The sequence below is a fragment of the Salvelinus alpinus genome, chromosome 6 (assembly GCF_045679555.1).
Source record: "Salvelinus alpinus chromosome 6, SLU_Salpinus.1, whole genome shotgun sequence".
NCBI classification, from domain to species: Eukaryota; Metazoa; Chordata; class Actinopteri; order Salmoniformes; family Salmonidae; genus Salvelinus; species Salvelinus alpinus.
In genome coordinates, this window is record NC_092091.1 from 2,471,801 (window position 1) to 2,489,811 (window position 18,011).

An 18,011-nucleotide genomic window follows, 5' to 3' on the forward strand; every position below is an offset into this window, starting at 1 on the left:
TAGATGGTGGGATAGAGAGACAGTCTGTTAGATGGTGGGATAGAGAGACAGTCTGTTAGATGGTGGGATAGAGAGACAGTCTGTTAGATGGTGGGATAGAGAGACAGTCTGTTAGATGGTGGGATAGAGAGACAGTCTGTTAGATGGTGGGATAGAGAGACAGTCTGTTAGATGGTGGGATAGAGAGACAGTCTGTTAGATGGTGGGATAGAGAGACAGTCTGTTAGATGGTGGGATAGAGAGACAGTCTGTTAGATGGTGGGATAGAGAGACAGTCTGTTAGATGGTGGGATAGAGAGACAGTCTGTTAGATGGTGGGATAGAGAGACAGTCTGTTAGATGGTGGGATAGAGACAGTCTGTTAGATGGTGGGATAGAGAGACAGTCTGTTAGATGGTGGGATAGAGACAGTCTGTTAGATGGTGGGATAGAGAGACAGTCTGTTAGATGGTGGGATAGAGAGACAGTCTGTTAGATGGTGGGATAGAGAGACAGTCTGTTAGATGGTGGGATAGAGACAGTCTGTTAGATGGTGGGATAGAGAGACAGTCTGTTAGATGGTGGGATAGAGACAGTCTGTTAGATGGTGGGATAGAGAGACAGTCTGTTAGATGGTGGGATAGAGAGACAGTCTGTTAGATGGTGGGATAGAGAGACAGTCTGTTAGATGGTGGGATAGAGACAGTCTGTTAGATGGTGGGATAGAGAGACAGTCTGTTAGATGGTGGGATAGAGAGACAGTCTGTTAGATGGTGGGATAGAGAGACAGTCTGTTAGATGGTGGGATAGAGAGACAGTCTGTTAGATGGTGGGATAGAGACAGTCTGTTAGATGGTGGGATAGAGAGACAGTCTGTTAGATGGTGGGATAGAGAGACAGTCTGTTAGATGGTGGGATAGAGAGACAGTCTGTTAGATGGTGGGATAGAGACAGTCTGTTAGATGGTGGGATAGAGACAGTCTGTTAGATGGTGGGATAGAGAGACAGTCTGTTAGATGGTGGGATAGAGAGACAGTCTGTTAGATGGTGGGATAGAGACAGTCTGTTAGATGGTGGGATAGAGAGACAGTCTGTTAGATGGTGGGATAGAGACAGTCTGTTAGATGGTGGGATAGAGACAGTCTGTTAGATGGTGGGATAGAGACAGTCTGTTAGATGGTGGGATAGAGACAGTCTGTTAGATGGTGGGATAGAGACAGTCTGTTAGATGGTGGGATAGAGACAGTCTGTTAGATGGTGGGATAGAGAGACAGTCTGTTAGATGGTGGGATAGAGAGACAGTCTGTTAGATGGTGGGATAGAGAGACAGTCTGTTAGATGGTGGGATAGAGAGACAGTCTGTTAGATGGTGGGATAGAGAGACAGTCTGTTAGATGGTGGGATAGAGACAGTCTGTTAGATGGTGGGATAGAGAGACAGTCTGTTAGATGGTGGGATAGAGAGACAGTCTGTTAGATGGTGGGATAGAGAGACAGTCTGTTAGATGGTGGGATAGAGAGACAGTCTGTTAGATGGTGGGATAGAGACAGTCTGTTAGATGGTGGGATAGAGAGACAGTCTGTTAGATGGTGGGATAGAGAGACAGTCTGTTAGATGGTGGGATAGAGAGACAGTCTGTTAGATGGTGGGATAGTGAGACAGTCTGTTAGATGGTGGGATAGTGAGACAGTCTGTTAGATGGTGGGATAGAGAGACAGTCTGTTAGATGGTGGGATAGAGAGACAGTCTGTTAGATGGTGGGATAGAGAGACAGTCTGTTAGATGGTGGGATAGAGAGACAGTCTGTTAGATGGTGGGATAGAGAGACAGTCTGTTAGATGGTGGGATAGAGAGACAGTCTGTTAGATGGTGGGATAGAGAGACAGTCTGTTAGATGGTGGGATAGAGAGACAGTCTGTTAGATGGTGGGATAGAGAGACAGTCTGTTAGATGGTGGGATAGAGAGACAGTCTGTTAGATGGTGGGATAGAGAGACAGTCTGTTAGATGGTGGGATAGAGAGACAGTCTGTTAGATGGTGGGATATAGAGAGACAGTCTGTTAGATGGTGGGATAGAGAGACAGTCTGTTAGATGGTGGGATAGAGAGACAGTCTGTTAGATGGTGGGATATAGAGAGACAGTCTGTTAGATGGTGGGATAGAGAGACAGTCTGTTAGATGGTGGGATAGAGAGACAGTCTGTTAGATGGTGGGATAGAGAGACAGTCTGTTAGATGGTGGGATAGAGAGACAGTCTGTTAGATGGTGGGATAGAGAGACAGTCTGTTAGATGGTGGGATAGAGAGACAGTCTGTTAGATGGTGGGATAGAGACAGTCTGTTAGATGGTGGGATAGAGAGACAGTCTGTTAGATGGTGGGATAGAGAGACAGTCTGTTAGATGGTGGGATAGAGAGACAGTCTGTTAGATGGTGGGATAGAGAGACAGTCTGTTAGATGGTGGGATAGAGAGACTGTCTGTTAGATGGTGGGATAGAGAGACAGTCTGTTAGATGGTGGGATAGAGAGACAGTCTGTTAGATGGTGGGATAGAGAGACAGTCTGTTAGATGGTGGGATAGAGAGACAGTCTGTTAGATGGTGGGATAGAGAGACAGTCTGTTAGATGGTGGGATAGAGAGACAGTCTGTTAGATGGTGGGATAGAGAGACAGTCTGTTAGATGGTGGGATAGAGACAGTCTGTTAGATGGTGGGATAGAGAGACAGTCTGTTAGATGGTGGGATAGAGAGACAGTCTGTTAGATGGTGGGATAGAGACAGTCTGTTAGATGGTGGGATAGAGAGACAGTCTGTTAGATGGTGGGATAGAGAGACTGTCTGTTAGATGGTGGGATAGAGAGACAGTCTGTTAGATGGTGGGATAGAGAGACAGTCTGTTAGATGGTGGGATAGAGAGACAGTCTGTTAGATGGTGGGATAGAGAGACTGTCTGTTAGATGGTGGGATAGAGAGACAGTCTGTTAGATGGTGGGATAGAGAGACAGTCTGTTAGATGGTGGGATAGAGAGACAGTCTGTTAGATGGTGGGATAGAGAGACAGTCTGTTAGATGGTGGGATAGAGAGACAGTCTGTTAGATGGTGGGATAGAGAGACAGTCTGTTAGATGGTGGGATAGAGAGCCAGTCTGTTAGATGGTGGGATAGAGAGACAGTCTGTTAGATGGTGGGATAGAGACAGTCTGTTAGATGGTGGGATAGAGAGACAGTCTGTTAGATGGTGGGATAGAGAGACAGTCTGTTAGATGGTGGGATAGAGACAGTCTGTTAGATGGTGGGATAGAGAGACAGTCTGTTAGATGGTGGGATAGAGAGACTGTCTGTTAGATGGTGGGATAGAGAGACAGTCTGTTAGATGGTGGGATAGAGAGACAGTCTGTTAGATGGTGGGATAGAGAGACAGTCTGTTAGATGGTGGGATAGAGAGACAGTCTGTTAGATGGTGGGATAGAGAGACAGTCTGTTAGATGGTGGGATAGAGAGACAGTCTGTTAGATGGTGGGATAGAGAGACAGTCTGTTAGATGGTGGGATAGAGAGACAGTCTGTTAGATGGTGGGATAGAGAGACAGTCTGTTAGATGGTGGGATAGAGAGACAGTCTGTTAGATGGTGGGATAGAGAGGCAGTCTGTTAGATGGTGGGATAGAGAGACAGTCTGTTAGATGGTGGGATAGAGAGACAGTCTGTTAGATGGTGGGATAGAGAGACCGTCTGTTAGATGGTGGGATAGAGAGACAGTCTGTTAGATGGTGGGATAGAGAGACAGTCTGTTAGATGGTGGGATAGAGAGACAGTCTGTTAGATGGTGGGATAGAGAGACAGTCTGTTAGATGGTGGGATAGAGACAGTCTGTTAGATGGTGGGATAGAGAGACAGTCTGTTAGATGGTGGGATAGAGAGACAGTCTGTTAGATGGTGGGATAGAGAGACAGTCTGTTAGATGGTGGGATAGAGAGACAGTCTGTTAGATGGTGGGATAGAGAGACTGTCTGTTAGATGGTGGGATAGAGAGACAGTCTGTTAGATGGTGGGATAGAGAGACAGTCTGTTAGATGGTGGGATAGAGAGACAGTCTGTTAGATGGTGGGATAGAGAGACTGTCTGTTAGATGGTGGGATAGAGAGACAGTCTGTTAGATGGTGGGATAGAGAGACAGTCTGTTAGATGGTGGGATAGAGAGACAGTCTGTTAGATGGTGGGATAGAGAGACAGTCTGTTAGATGGTGGGATAGAGAGACAGTCTGTTAGATGGTGGGATAGAGAGACAGTCTGTTAGATGGTGGGATAGAGAGACAGTCTGTTAGATGGTGGGATAGAGAGACAGTCTGTTAGATGGTGGGATAGAGACAGTCTGTTAGATGGTGGGATAGAGAGACAGTCTGTTAGATGGTGGGATAGAGAGACAGTCTGTTAGATGGTGGGATAGAGACAGTCTGTTAGATGGTGGGATAGAGAGACAGTCTGTTAGATGGTGGGATAGAGAGACAGTCTGTTAGATGGTGGGATAGAGAGACAGTCTGTTAGATGGTGGGATAGAGAGACAGTCTGTTAGATGGTGGGATAGAGAGACAGTCTGTTAGATGGTGGGATAGAGAGACTGTCTGTTAGATGGTGGGATAGAGAGACAGTATGTTAGATGGTGGGATAGAGAGACAGTCTGTTAGATGGTGGGATAGAGAGACAGTCTGTTAGATGGTGGGATAGAGAGACAGTCTGTTAGATGGTGGGATAGAGAGACAGTCTGTTAGATGGTGGGATAGAGAGACAGTCTGTTAGATGGTGGGATAGAGAGACAGTCTGTTAGATGGTGGGATAGAGAGACAGTCTGTTAGATGGTGGGATAGAGACAGTCTGTTAGATGGTGGGATAGAGAGACAGTCTGTTAGATGGTGGGATAGAGAGACAGTCTGTTAGATGGTGGGATAGAGACAGTCTGTTAGATGGTGGGATAGAGAGACAGTCTGTTAGATGGTGGGATAGAGAGACTGTCTGTTAGATGGTGGGATAGAGAGACTGTCTGTTAGATGGTGGGATAGAGAGACAGTCTGTTAGATGGTGGGATAGAGAGACAGTCTGTTAGATGGTGGGATAGAGAGACAGTCTGTTAGATGGTGGGATAGAGAGACTGTCTGTTAGATGGTGGGATAGAGAGACAGTCTGTTAGATGGTGGGATAGAGAGACAGTCTGTTAGATGGTGGGATAGAGAGACAGTCTGTTAGATGGTGGGATAGAGAGACAGTCTGTTAGATGGTGGGATAGAGAGACTGTCTGTTAGATGGTGGGATAGAGAGACAGTCTGTTAGATGGTGGGATAGAGAGACAGTCTGTTAGATGGTGGGATAGAGAGACAGTCTGTTAGATGGTGGGATAGAGAGACTGTCTGTTAGATGGTGGGATAGAGAGACAGTCTGTTAGATGGTGGGATAGAGAGACAGTCTGTTAGATGGTGGGATAGAGACAGTCTGTTAGATGGTGGGATAGAGAGACAGTCTGTTAGATGGTGGGATAGAGACAGTCTGTTAGATGGTGGGATAGAGAGACAGTCTGTTAGATGGTGGGATAGAGAGACAGTCTGTTAGATGGTGGGATAGAGACAGTCTGTTAGATGGTGGGATAGAGAGACAGTCTGTTAGATGGTGGGATAGAGAGACTGTCTGTTAGATGGTGGGATAGAGAGACAGTCTGTTAGATGGTGGGATAGAGAGACAGTCTGTTAGATGGTGGGATAGAGACAGTCTGTTAGATGGTGGGATAGAGAGACAGTCTGTTAGATGGTGGGATAGAGAGACTGTCTGTTAGATGGTGGGATAGAGAGACAGTCTGTTAGATGGTGGGATAGAGAGACAGTCTGTTAGATGGTGGGATAGAGAGACAGTCTGTTAGATGGTGGGATAGAGAGACTGTCTGTTAGATGGTGGGATAGAGAGACAGTCTGTTAGATGGTGGGATAGAGAGACAGTCTGTTAGATGGTGGGATAGAGAGACAGTCTGTTAGATGGTGGGATAGAGAGACAGTCTGTTAGATGGTGGGATAGAGAGACAGTCTGTTAGATGGTGGGATAGAGAGACAGTCTGTTAGATGGTGGGATAGAGAGACAGTCTGTTAGATGGTGGGATAGAGAGACAGTCTGTTAGATGGTGGGATAGAGAGACAGTCTGTTAGATGGTGGGATAGAGAGACAGTATGTTAGATGGTGGGATAGAGACAGTCTGAATATATTACAATACAACACATTAAGTTTTTGTTCCTCAGTCCCTTACTCTACTACCACATATTGACAGTTCAAAATCCATGTGTGCGTATATGTATAGTGCGTATGTTATGTGTCTGTGTTTGTGTGTGTGTGTGTGTGTGTGTGTGTGTGTGTGTGTGTGTGTGTGTGTGTGTGTGTGTGTGTGTGTGTGTGTGTGTGTGTGTGTGTGTGTGTGTGTGTGTCTGTGTCTGTGTGTCTGTGTCTGTGTCTGTGTCTGTGTCTGTGTCTGTGTCTGTGTCTGTGTCTGTGTCTGTGTCTGTGTGTCTGTGTGTGTGTGTGTGTGTGTGTCTGTCTGTGTGTGTGTGTGTGTGTGTGTGTGTGTGTGTGTGTGTGTGTGTGTGTGTGTGTGTGTGTCTGTGTCTGTGTCTGTGTCTGTGTCTGTGTCTGTGTCTGTGTCTGTGTGTCTGTGTCTGTGTCTGTGTCTGTGTCTGTGTCTGTGTCTGTGTCTGTGTGTGTGTGTCTGTGTGTGTGTCTGTGTCTGTGTGTGTGTCTGTGTGTGTGTCTGTGTGTGTGTCTGTGTGTGTGTGTGTGTCTGTGTGTGTGTGTGTCTGTGTCTGTGTCTGTGTCTGTGTGTCTGTGTCTGTGTGTGTGTGTGTGTGTGTGTGTGTCTCTTCACAGTCCCCGCCGTTCCATAAGGTGTATGTTTACCTGCATTTTAAATCTGATTCTCCTGCTGCATCAGTTACCTGATGTGGAATAGAGTTCCATGTAGTCATGGCTCTATGTAGTACTCTGCGCCTCCCATAGTCTGTTCTGGACTTGTGGACTGTGACGAGACAAAGTGTTGGCAGCTGTCTCCTCATCAGATAGATTCACAACTCCTCTACCCTGCCAAGAGTCTAGTCTCTACCCCGTGCTAAGAGATATGTTGCTTTAGAAGGTCAACTGGAGATAGTTGGAAGAAAACAATGCTGTTCCAGACACAAATACTGTTCTCTGTTACAAATAGGCTAATAAAGTTATTCAATTATTTTAGAAACAATCTGACTCGTGAGATTAGGAAAACCATGTTTTTCTGTCTTTAGTCAACAAGGTTGCTGCTGTATGAGATGAGCAAACAGCAATCAGTGATTGGCATCCACAACCAAATATTAGTCCCGCTTTAAATTACGTTCAGCTTATAAAGGCTTCATAAAGCCTTCATAAGCACTGCATAAATGTGTTACAAAGCATCTATAACCGTATGTCATGCTTTATAAAGGCTTCATAAATGTGGCATAACTGTGTGACATAATCACTAATGTCAAATGTGTCAACTCACTATGTCGAATATGATATAAACATGTGCTTTATAAAAGGTGACATGTTGTGCTGGTCTCCATGGGAACAGGACCACCTGGAGCGGTAGTCTCAGGTTGGACTGCTCCAAATCATCTTGGTTCTGACACACACACACGCACGTACGCTTTGCAGGTCCATCAACCCATTTAAATACCTCTCATACCCTACAGTAACCTGTGGATCATCAGAGAACCTTCATAAATCATCAGAACGTTAATAACCTGTTTAATTGACACTTTATGTCGTGTCCTGTAATACTTAGTTTGGAGTGAGACCCCTTCGGTCATTCATAAGACATTTATAAATGGTTAATGATGTAAACACAAATGTATTAGCACTAACAGTCAGGGTTGGTTAGGTTACTTTCTAAATGTAATCCGTTAGTTACTAGTTACCTGCCCAAAATTGTAATCAGTAACTTAACTTTTGGATTACCCAAACTCAGTAACGTAATCTGATTACATTCAGTTACTTTTAGATTACTTTCCCCTTAAGAGGCATTAGAAGAAGACATACATGTATGTTACCAGTTGAACCACATCTATTGCAGGATAAATCCATGTTAAAGTTTACATAGCTGGACATATATGGATGTTCAATGTTACTTTATGGGTTGGTTATGTAGGCTTCTTCTAACCCATCACCTTCTACTACATGTAATAATACGATTAAATGATCTTCAAGAATAGGTCTTGGAAATATGGAAGTATAGATCAGACAAATTGTTTTACCTGAGCATGACCACAAAACTAAGGTCTTATTAGCCAGCCCTACTCTGTTGTTTATGATTGTGTTGTCACGGAGGACTGATTTGGGATCATTGTAACGATCTTCGCCTGGAGAAAGAGAGGAGGACCAAAGTGCAGTAAGTGTTCATGATGAATATTTAATAGAACAAACTGAACACTGAAATACAAAACAATAAAGTGAACGAACGAAAAGCGAAACAGTTCCGTGTGGAACACACAGACACAGAAAACAACCACCCACAAAACGCAACAGAAAACAGGCACCCTAAATATGCTTCCCAATCAGAGACAACGACAAACACCTGAAAGACAAACATAGATAACCCACCCAACTCACGCCCTGACCACACTAAAACAAAGAAATAACAAAAGAACTAAGGTCAGAACGTGACACTCATTGATTCGAGTAGAAAAATAATTGCTACGCTCATGGAATGGCTTTGAGCACTACTGAAAAGTACTATTTACATGGAAAAATAAATGCCACGTGTTGCATTTGCTAGTCTATTGTTTACCTTTTACCTTTTGTTTACCTTTTTGTTGGTGACACTTTGATAATATGCATCTGTTTAAAGGACAAATCCACAGATGAAACGATAACAAACCCGGCACCCCGGCTCTGTTTTGGTAAAAAGCTGAGGGATGGGGCTGGAGAAATGTAACCACTCTCAGATTAATAGAGCTATGGATGCAAGGACTGACCATCCATGATATAAAACGTATTGTTTTAACCATGTTATGAGGCTATACTGTTGTCATGACGTGGCCCTTTCTGGGTGTAGATCGTGGCTTCCTCCTCTCTCACGCTCTCCTACACTCAGGTTCTGTTATCTCAGGTCGTAAATTCCTGGCGGGGGACTCTCTCCCCCTGGCCATGCAGTATGGAGAGAATTTCACAGTAGAACAAAGGAACTTCTACTACATCACAGAATTTGAGAACTGAAAAAATATCCATATTTTGGAGAATGTGTAAACGGTCTCTATTGCACTCCACACTGCCCTTTCCCACCTGGACAAAAGGAACACCTATGTGAGAATGCTATTCATTGAATACAGCTCAGCATTCAACACCATAGTACCCTCAAAGCTCATTACTAAGCTAAGGATCCTGGGCCAAACCACTCCCTCTGCAACTGGATCCTGGACTTCCTGACCGCCCCCAGGTGGTAAGGGTAGGTAGCAACACATCTGCCACGCTGATCCTCAACACTGGAGCTCCCCAGGGGTCCGTACTCAGTCCCCTCCTGTACTCCCTGTTCACCCACGACTGCATGGCCAGGCACGACTCCAACACCATCATTAAGTTTGCAGACGACACAACAGTGGTTGGCCTGATCACCGACAACGACGAGACAGCATATAGGGAGGAAGTCAGAGACCTGGCCGGGTGGCGCCAGAATAACAACCTGTCCCTCAACGTAACCAAGACTAAGGAGATTATTGTGGACTACAGGAAAAGGAGGACCGAGCACACCCCCATTCTCATCGACGGGGCTGTAGTGGAGCAGATTGAGAGCTTCACGTTCCTTGGTGTCCACATCAACAACAAACTAGAATGGTCCAAACACACCAAGACAGTCGTGAAGCGGGCACGACAAAGCCTATTCCCCTCAGGAGACTGAAAAGATCTGGCATGGGCCAGATGGGGGAGCTCCGGGCAACACAGGCCAGTCGGTTAACGCCAAGGCAGAGATGCATCCAACAAGCGCGTATGCCGTCCAGCCACGGGCGTAGAAAATGTTAAAGCGATGTGTGAATACATTTTTACAGGTGGCCTGTGTTGCCGGGTGGTCCCGGGAATTGAACCCACTATCCTGATGTTGAAATGCTCTACCAAGACGCATGACAGGGTTATGAATGTTTTGTGAAGACTCAATTTAATTTGATTTATGAAGCCTTTATTAAGCAGTGCTTATGCCACCCTTTATAAAGCACAGGTTTATGTCATTTTTGACATAGTCGTTTGTCACATTTGACATTGGTGGTTATATCACACAGTTATGCAACATTTATGAACCCTTTATAGAGCATGCCATACAGTTATAGATGATTTGTAACACGTTTACGAAGGCTTTATGAAGCCTTTATAACCTGCATGCCATTTAAAGTGGGACCTAAATATTGCTACTGGCTGTATTACATTGATGTCAGAAGGCAAACAGTGGTTTTCTCACGGTGCATGAAGTTACCTGTGATCTTGTATTAGATAAAACCAAGTGTCAGCAGGAAGGAGGTTTAACCTGTGTGTTGGAGGATGAACTCCCTGAGTTAGTAGATAAAACCAAGTGTCAGCAGGAAGGAGGTTTAACCTGTGTGTTGGAGGATGAACTCCCTGAGTTAGTAGATAAAACCAAGTGTCAGCAGGAAGGAGGTTTAACCTGTGTGTTGGAGGATGAACTCCCTGAGTTAGTAGATAAAACCAAGTGTCAGCAGGAAGGAGGTTTAACCTGTGTGTTGGAGGATGAACTCCCTGAGTTAGTAGATAAAACCAAGTGTCAGCAGGAAGGAGGTTTAACCTGTGTGTTGGAGGATGAACTCCCTGAGTTAGTAGATAAAACCAAGTGTCAGCAGGAAGGAGGTTTAACCTGTGTGTTGGAGGATGAACTCCCTGAGTTAGTAGATAAAACCAAGTGTCAGCAGGAAGGAGGTTTAACCTGTGTGTTGGAGGATGAACTCCCTGAGTTAGTAGATAAAACCAAGTGTCAGCAGGAAGGAGGTTTAACCTGTGTGTTGGAGGATGAACTCCCTGAGTTAGTCGGAGTACAACGCCTAATATTGTTTTCAGTTTGATATTTTCTCCATCTGTAGTGTGTCTTTTTGTTTCTACCTTTAGATAGCATGCGACTAGTAAACAGTAGGACTATCTATTATTTAACGCGTTTGGCCCGTGTCTCTGATACGGGGAAGGAGAGGAGATGGAAAATGTTACCAGGGCCATTGATACTCACAGGTTATGTTACCATTGATATGAGAACCTGAGACCTGACAAGTGTTTCTTTTTTTTTTTTTTGATGGCTATATATATAATACAAATCATGGTGAGGGCGATGGAAATGCATTTCGTGGTTGATCTACTTCTGTTCTGTAAATGGCACAGTGTGCTCTTTTCGAAGGATGGATCCCAGTCTGTTCTGGGGGGGGGGGTCTGCCGGGCATTGGGATGACAACCCAACTCGGGATGAGGGCTTTTAGAGGGTGGAATAGTGGGGACCAATTGGAGGTTTACTTAGTAGAAATGCAATATCATGGTACAGCTATATAGACACTCAATCATTATGTTACTTTTTAATAGTACGTTTACAAACATATATTTTGATAAAAATAATTGAAACTTGTGTCTCATTATGGTAAGTGGTGAAATAATTATAGCCAGTTACAACTGTAATGTCTTAGCAGATAATAGTAAAAGACAAACAGTATTTACCTGGCTAAAAGAGAAGGAATATAATATCTATTGTTTACAGGAAACACATTCAACAATTTTTGAACAAGTTTTGCCATGGGCAAAGAAATTCAAAAGGGGTGATGGTTTTAATTAACAGTCATTTTGATCCAAATGTGCAAATTGTCTAAACAGATCAACACGGTAGATGGATTATTTTAAATATGCTATTGGACAATAAACAGATATGGCTCATTAACCTATATGGTCCGAATAATGATGATCCAAGCTTCTTTGAAAATATAAGAATTCATCAACTATACAAGCAACACTAGACTCTATTATTATGGTGGGAGATTTTAATACGGTCTTAAATACCTCTATGGACCGTAAAGGAAATCACACTACAAACTATCACCCTCAGGCACTTAAGGAAATCATTAATGTCCCAGATATATTAGAATTAGTGGATATATGTAGACTTAAATATCCTGACCTAGTGAGATATACAGTGGGGAGGTTTAATATCCTGACCTAGTGAGATATACAGTGGGGAGGTTTAATATCCTGACTTAGTGAGATATACAGTGGGGAGGTTTAATATCCTGACTTAGTGACATATGCATGGAGGAGGTTTAATATCCTGACCTAGTGAGATATACATGGCGGAGGTTTAATATCCTGACTTAGTGAGATAGACATGGAGGAGGTTTAATATCCTGACCTAGTGAGATATACATGGCGGAGGTTTAATATCCTGACCTAGTGAGATATACATGGCGGAGGTTTAATATCCTGACTTAGTGAGATAGACATGGAGGAGGTTTAATATCCTGACCTAGTGAGATAGACATGGAGGAGGTTTAATATCCTGACCTAGTGAGATATACATGGCGGAGGTTTAATATCCTGACCTAGTGAGATATACATGGCGGAGGTTTAATCAAGCTAGTCGTCTTGACTACTTTCTTATGTCATTCTCTCTGGCACCAAAAGTTAGTGTTGATAGGGGACAGAATGCGGTCGGATCATCACATAATTGTCATATATATTACTCCTACAGAATTTCCACGTTGGCGAGGATATTGGAAATGTAATCAAAGCCTACTAGATGATAAATTGTTTAGAACAAGGACAGAAGAATTTATAACTGACTTTTTCAGACATAACATAGGTACAGCAGATCCCCGTATTGTACGGGACACTTTTAAATGTGCCTTTAGAGGCCATGCAATTCAGTACTCATCTATAAAACAAAAGGAATTTAGATCAAAAGAGTCCATATTAACAAAGGAAATTGAAGGACTAACAGTACAGATAGATAGCAATAAAAACGGTACCATAGAGGCACATAATAAGTTAGAGGAAAAACTAAAAGAAATGGAGGAACTTATTCAAGAAAGATCCAGTGTAATATATTATAATAATAAAGCGAACTGGATGGAATATGGGGAAAAATTAACCAAATTATTTTTCAATCTTCAATATAGAAATGCTACCAATTTTTTTTATTAAAACTTGTTACAAATGATGGAGTCATGATTCACCAAATGATATTTTGAAAGAGGAAGTAAAGTACTTTAAGAATATGTTTTCGTTTCAGGCTCCTCCATCTCCACTAACCGAAGATAATTGTATGGATTTGTTTCCTAATAATAATGTGAAATCAACATCTGTACAGAAAGACTCATGTGAAGGCCAAATTACAGAGGAGGAACTGCTTGATGCAATTAAAGCCTTTAAGTCTGGGAAAACTCCAGGGCTGGATGGCATACCAGTGGAGGTATACCAAACTCCAGGGCTAGATGGCATACCAGTGGAGGTATACCAAACTCCAGGGCTAGATGGCATACCAGTGGAGGTATACCAAACTCCATGGCTGGATGGCATACCAGTGGAGGTATACCAAACTCCAGGGCTGGGTGGCATACCAGTGGAGGTATACCAAACTCCAGGGCTAGATGGTATACCAGTGGAGGTAGACCAAACTCCAGGGCTGGGTGGCATACCAGTGGAGGTAGACCAAACTCCAGGGCTGGGTGGCATACCAGTGGAGGTATACCAAACTCCAGGGCTGGGTGGCATACCAGTGGAGGTATACCAAACTCCAGGGCTAGATGGTATACCAGTGGAGGTAGACCAAACTCCAGGGCTGGATGGCATACCAGTGGAGGTAGACCAAACTCCAGGGCTGGGTGGCATACCAGTGGAGGTATACCAAACTCCAGGGCTAGATGGTATACCAGTGGAGGTATACCAAACTCCAGGGCTGGATGGCATACCAGTGGAGGTATACCAAACTCCAGGGCTAGATGGCATACCAGTGGAGGTATACCAAACTCCAGGGCTGGGTGGCATACCAGTGGAGGTATACCAAACTCCAGGGCTAGATGGTATACCAGTGGAGGTATACCAAACTCCAGGGCTGGATGGCATACCAGTGGAGGTATACCAAACTCCAGGGCTGGGTGGCATACCAGTGGAGGTATACCAAACTCCAGGGCTAGATGGTATACCAGTGGAGGTATACCAAACTCCAGGGCTGGGTGGCATACCAGTGGAGGTATACCAAACTCCAGGGCTAGATGGTATACCAGTGGAGGTATACCAAACTCCAGGGCTGGATGGCATACCAGTGGAGGTATACCAAACTCCAGGGCTGGATGACATACCAGTGGAGGTATACCAAACTCCAGGGTTGGATGGCATACCAGTGGAGGTAGACCAAACTCCAGGGCTAGATGGCATACCAGTGGAGGTATACCAAACTCCAGGGCTGGGTGGCATACCAGTGGAGGTATACCAAACTCCAGGGCTAGATGGTATACCAGTGGAGGTATACCAAACTCCAGGGCTAGATGGCATACCAGTGGAGGTATACCAAACTCCAGGGCTGGATGGCATACCAGTGGAGGTAGACCAAACTCCAGGGCTGGATGGCATACCAGTGGAGGCATACCAAACTCCAGGGCTGGATGGCATACCAGTGGAGGTATTCCAAACTCCAGGGCTGGGTGGCATACCAGTGGAGGTATACCAAACTCCAGGGCTAGATGGTATACCAGTGGAGGTAGACCAAACTCCAGGGCTGGGTGGCATACCAGTGGAGGTAGACCAAACTCCAGGGCTGGGTGGCATACCAGTGGAGGTATACCAAACTCCAGGGCTGGGTGGCATACCAGTGGAGGTATACCAAACTCCAGGGCTAGATGGTATACCAGTGGAGGTAGACCAAACTCCAGGGCTGGATGGCATACCAGTGGAGGTAGACCAAACTCCAGGGCTGGGTGGCATACCAGTGGAGGTATACCAAACTCCAGGGCTAGATGGTATACCAGTGGAGGTATACCAAACTCCAGGGCTAGATGGCATACCAGTGGAGGTATACCAAACTCCAGGGCTGGGTGGCATACCAGTGGAGGTATACCAAACTCCAGGGCTAGATGGTATACCAGTGGAGGTATACCAAACTCCAGGGCTGGATGGCATACCAGTGGAGGTATACCAAACTCCAGGGCTGGGTGGCATACCAGTGGAGGTATACCAAACTCCAGGGCTAGATGGTATACCATTGGAGGTATACCAAACTCCAGGGCTGGGTGGCATACCAGTGGAGGTATACCAAACTCCAGGGCTAGATGGTATACCAGTGGAGGTATACCAAACTCCAGGGCTGGATGGCATACCAGTGGAGGTATACCAAACTCCAGGGCTGGATGACATACCAGTGGAGGTATACCAAACTCCAGGGTTGGATGGCATACCAGTGGAGGTAGACCAAACTCCAGGGCTAGATGGCATACCAGTGGAGGTATACCAAACTCCAGGGCTGGGTGGCATACCAGTGGAGGTATACCAAACTCCAGGGCTAGATGGTATACCAGTGGAGGTATACCAAACTCCAGGGCTAGATGGCATACCAGTGGAGGTATACCAAACTCCAGGGCTGGATGGCATACCAGTGGAGGTATACCAAACTCCAGGTTGGATGACATACCAGTGGAGGTATACCAAACTCCAGGGCTGGATGGCATACCAGTGGAGGTATACCAAACTCCAGGGCTGGATGGCATACCAGTAGAGGTATACCAAACTCCAGGGCTGGATGACATACCAGTGGAGGTATACCAAACTCCAGGGCTGGATGGCATACCAGTGGAGGTATACAAAACCTTTTTAGATATACTCAAAGGACCATTATTAGCATGTTTTAACCACTCCTAAATAAACGGTAGATTATCAGACACGCAACAAGAAGGTCAAATATCGTTATTACTGAAACAGGACCCAAGTGGTATATATAAAGATCCAGTCCATTCCAACATTTGGAGACCTCTTACACTTCAGTGTTGTGATGCAAACATCCTGGCTTAACGCGTGCATATGTTGGGCATGACACCTACCACAGGAGATGGTTATACAGCACAAACTGATCTGACTCCAGGATAGATTACAAGTGATTTTACTGATCTGATTCCAGGATAGATTACAAGTGTTTTTCATCAAGCTCTGAACCCTAGTTCTATCTAGTTCTATCGGGTTCTAACTGCACCAACACTCCCCATATCCCACAGATTCCAGTCATTCCCGAGAACTGCTGTAACAGCACCATGTCTGTTTATTCTACTGCAGTACAAGGCCCTCCCTTCTAGCAGCCCAGCTATTTGTTGGAGAAGACTGTATATACTGTAATGTAGGCTAACCATACCACCTGTGAATCTTGAAGGCCACTAACATTCTAGCTACTGTATGTTTTGTTTATTTTTTATGTGAAGAGATTAGATAATCAGGAACAAAACCCATCTGTGCAGATGAACACTACACGGCCTTCAAAGACTCAACTTCCACTGTGAGACATCTATCTCGGTTCCGTGTTTGTCACTGGTCCGATTTAAAGGGGTCACAGTCGTGGAAGCATTGAAATGAAGACCTTCGTTTGGCTTTTGGTTCTTCTTCAGTGTCTTTGTTCTGATGATGTCATCATTGTGCAGCTGCATAATGATGGTGGTGAGGATGATGGTGGTGAGGATGATGGTGGTGAGGATGATGGTGGTGAGGATGATGGTGGTGAGGATGATGGTGGTGAGGATGATGGTGTTGAGAATGATGGTGAAGATGATAGTGGTGAAGATGATGATGGTGAGGATGATGGTGGTGAGGATGATGGTGGTGAAGATGGTGGTGAAGATGATGGTGAAGATGATGGTGGTGAGGATGATGGTGAAGATGATGGTGAAAATGATGGTGAAGATGATGGTGGTGAGGATGATGGTGAAGATGATGGTGAAGATGATGGTGGTGAAGATGGTGGTGGTGAAGATGATGATGGTGGTGAAGATGATGGTAGTGAGGATGATGGTGAAGATGATCCTGTAGTCCCGTGTGGCTCAGTTGGTAGAGCATGGCGTGTGCAATGCCAGGGTTGTGGGTTCATTCCCCACGGGGGGACCAGGATGAATATGTATGAACTTTCCAATTTGTAAGTCGCTCTGGATAAGAGCGTCTGCTAAATGACTTAAATGTAAATGTAAATGTAATGATGGTGGTGAGGATGATGGTGAAGATGATGATGGTGAAGATGATGGTGGTGAGGATGATGGTGGTGAGGATGATGGTGAAGATGATGGTGGTGAGGATGATGGTGAAGATGATGGTGGTGAGGATGATGGTGATCGTGGTGAGAATGATGGTGATGAGGATGATGGTGGTGAAGATGATGGTGGTGAGGATGATGGTGAAGATGATGGTGGTGAGGATGATGGTGATCGTGGTGAGAATGATGGTGATGAGGATGATAGTGGTGAGGATGATGGTGATGAGGATGATGGTGAAGATGATGGTGATAATGATGATCGTGGTGAGAATGATAGTGATGAGGATGATGGTGAAGATGATGGTGATGATGGTGATCGTGGTGAGAATGATGGTGGTGAGGATGATGGTGATGAGGATGATGATAATGATGATGTGATCGTGGTGATGGTGATGAGGATGATGGTGGTGAGGATGATGGTGGTTATGATAATGTTGATTATGGTGGTGATGTTATTCTACAGGTGGATGAAGGCGGTTCTAAGCGGTTCTTGCAGAACATGTGGACGTCGTTCCTGAAGGCTCGGCTGGTGTGTGGGATTCCTGACGAGTCGCTCTACTTCAACCGTCTCCAAGATGTCTACGTGCTCCACGCGGAGGAATGGAGGGACTCACGAGTCTATGCTCTGTTCACTAGCAGCTGGTGAGAAAATGATCCTGTCTCTGTTATCGCCCAGCAGCTCCTGTACATATGCATTCTCCCAATGCCACAAATTCCTAACTAAAATGTCACTGGAGCTGTTATTCTGACTTGA

The 18,011-nt window shown here is 44.9% G+C and overlaps 1 protein-coding gene across 2 annotated transcripts in view; it reads left to right on the forward strand.

Annotated features, from left to right (window-relative positions):
- sema7a (semaphorin 7A (JohnMiltonHagen blood group)) overlaps window positions 1-18,011 on the forward strand; it is a 69,873-nt gene that overhangs the window by 28,000 nt on the left and 23,862 nt on the right. For both annotated transcript variants that reach the window (XM_071405136.1, XM_071405137.1), the window contains exon 8: window positions 17,721-17,899. In XM_071405136.1, the coding sequence (XP_071261237.1) occupies window positions 17,721-17,899 (179 nt within the window). The remainder of the gene's footprint in view (window positions 1-17,720; window positions 17,900-18,011) is intronic.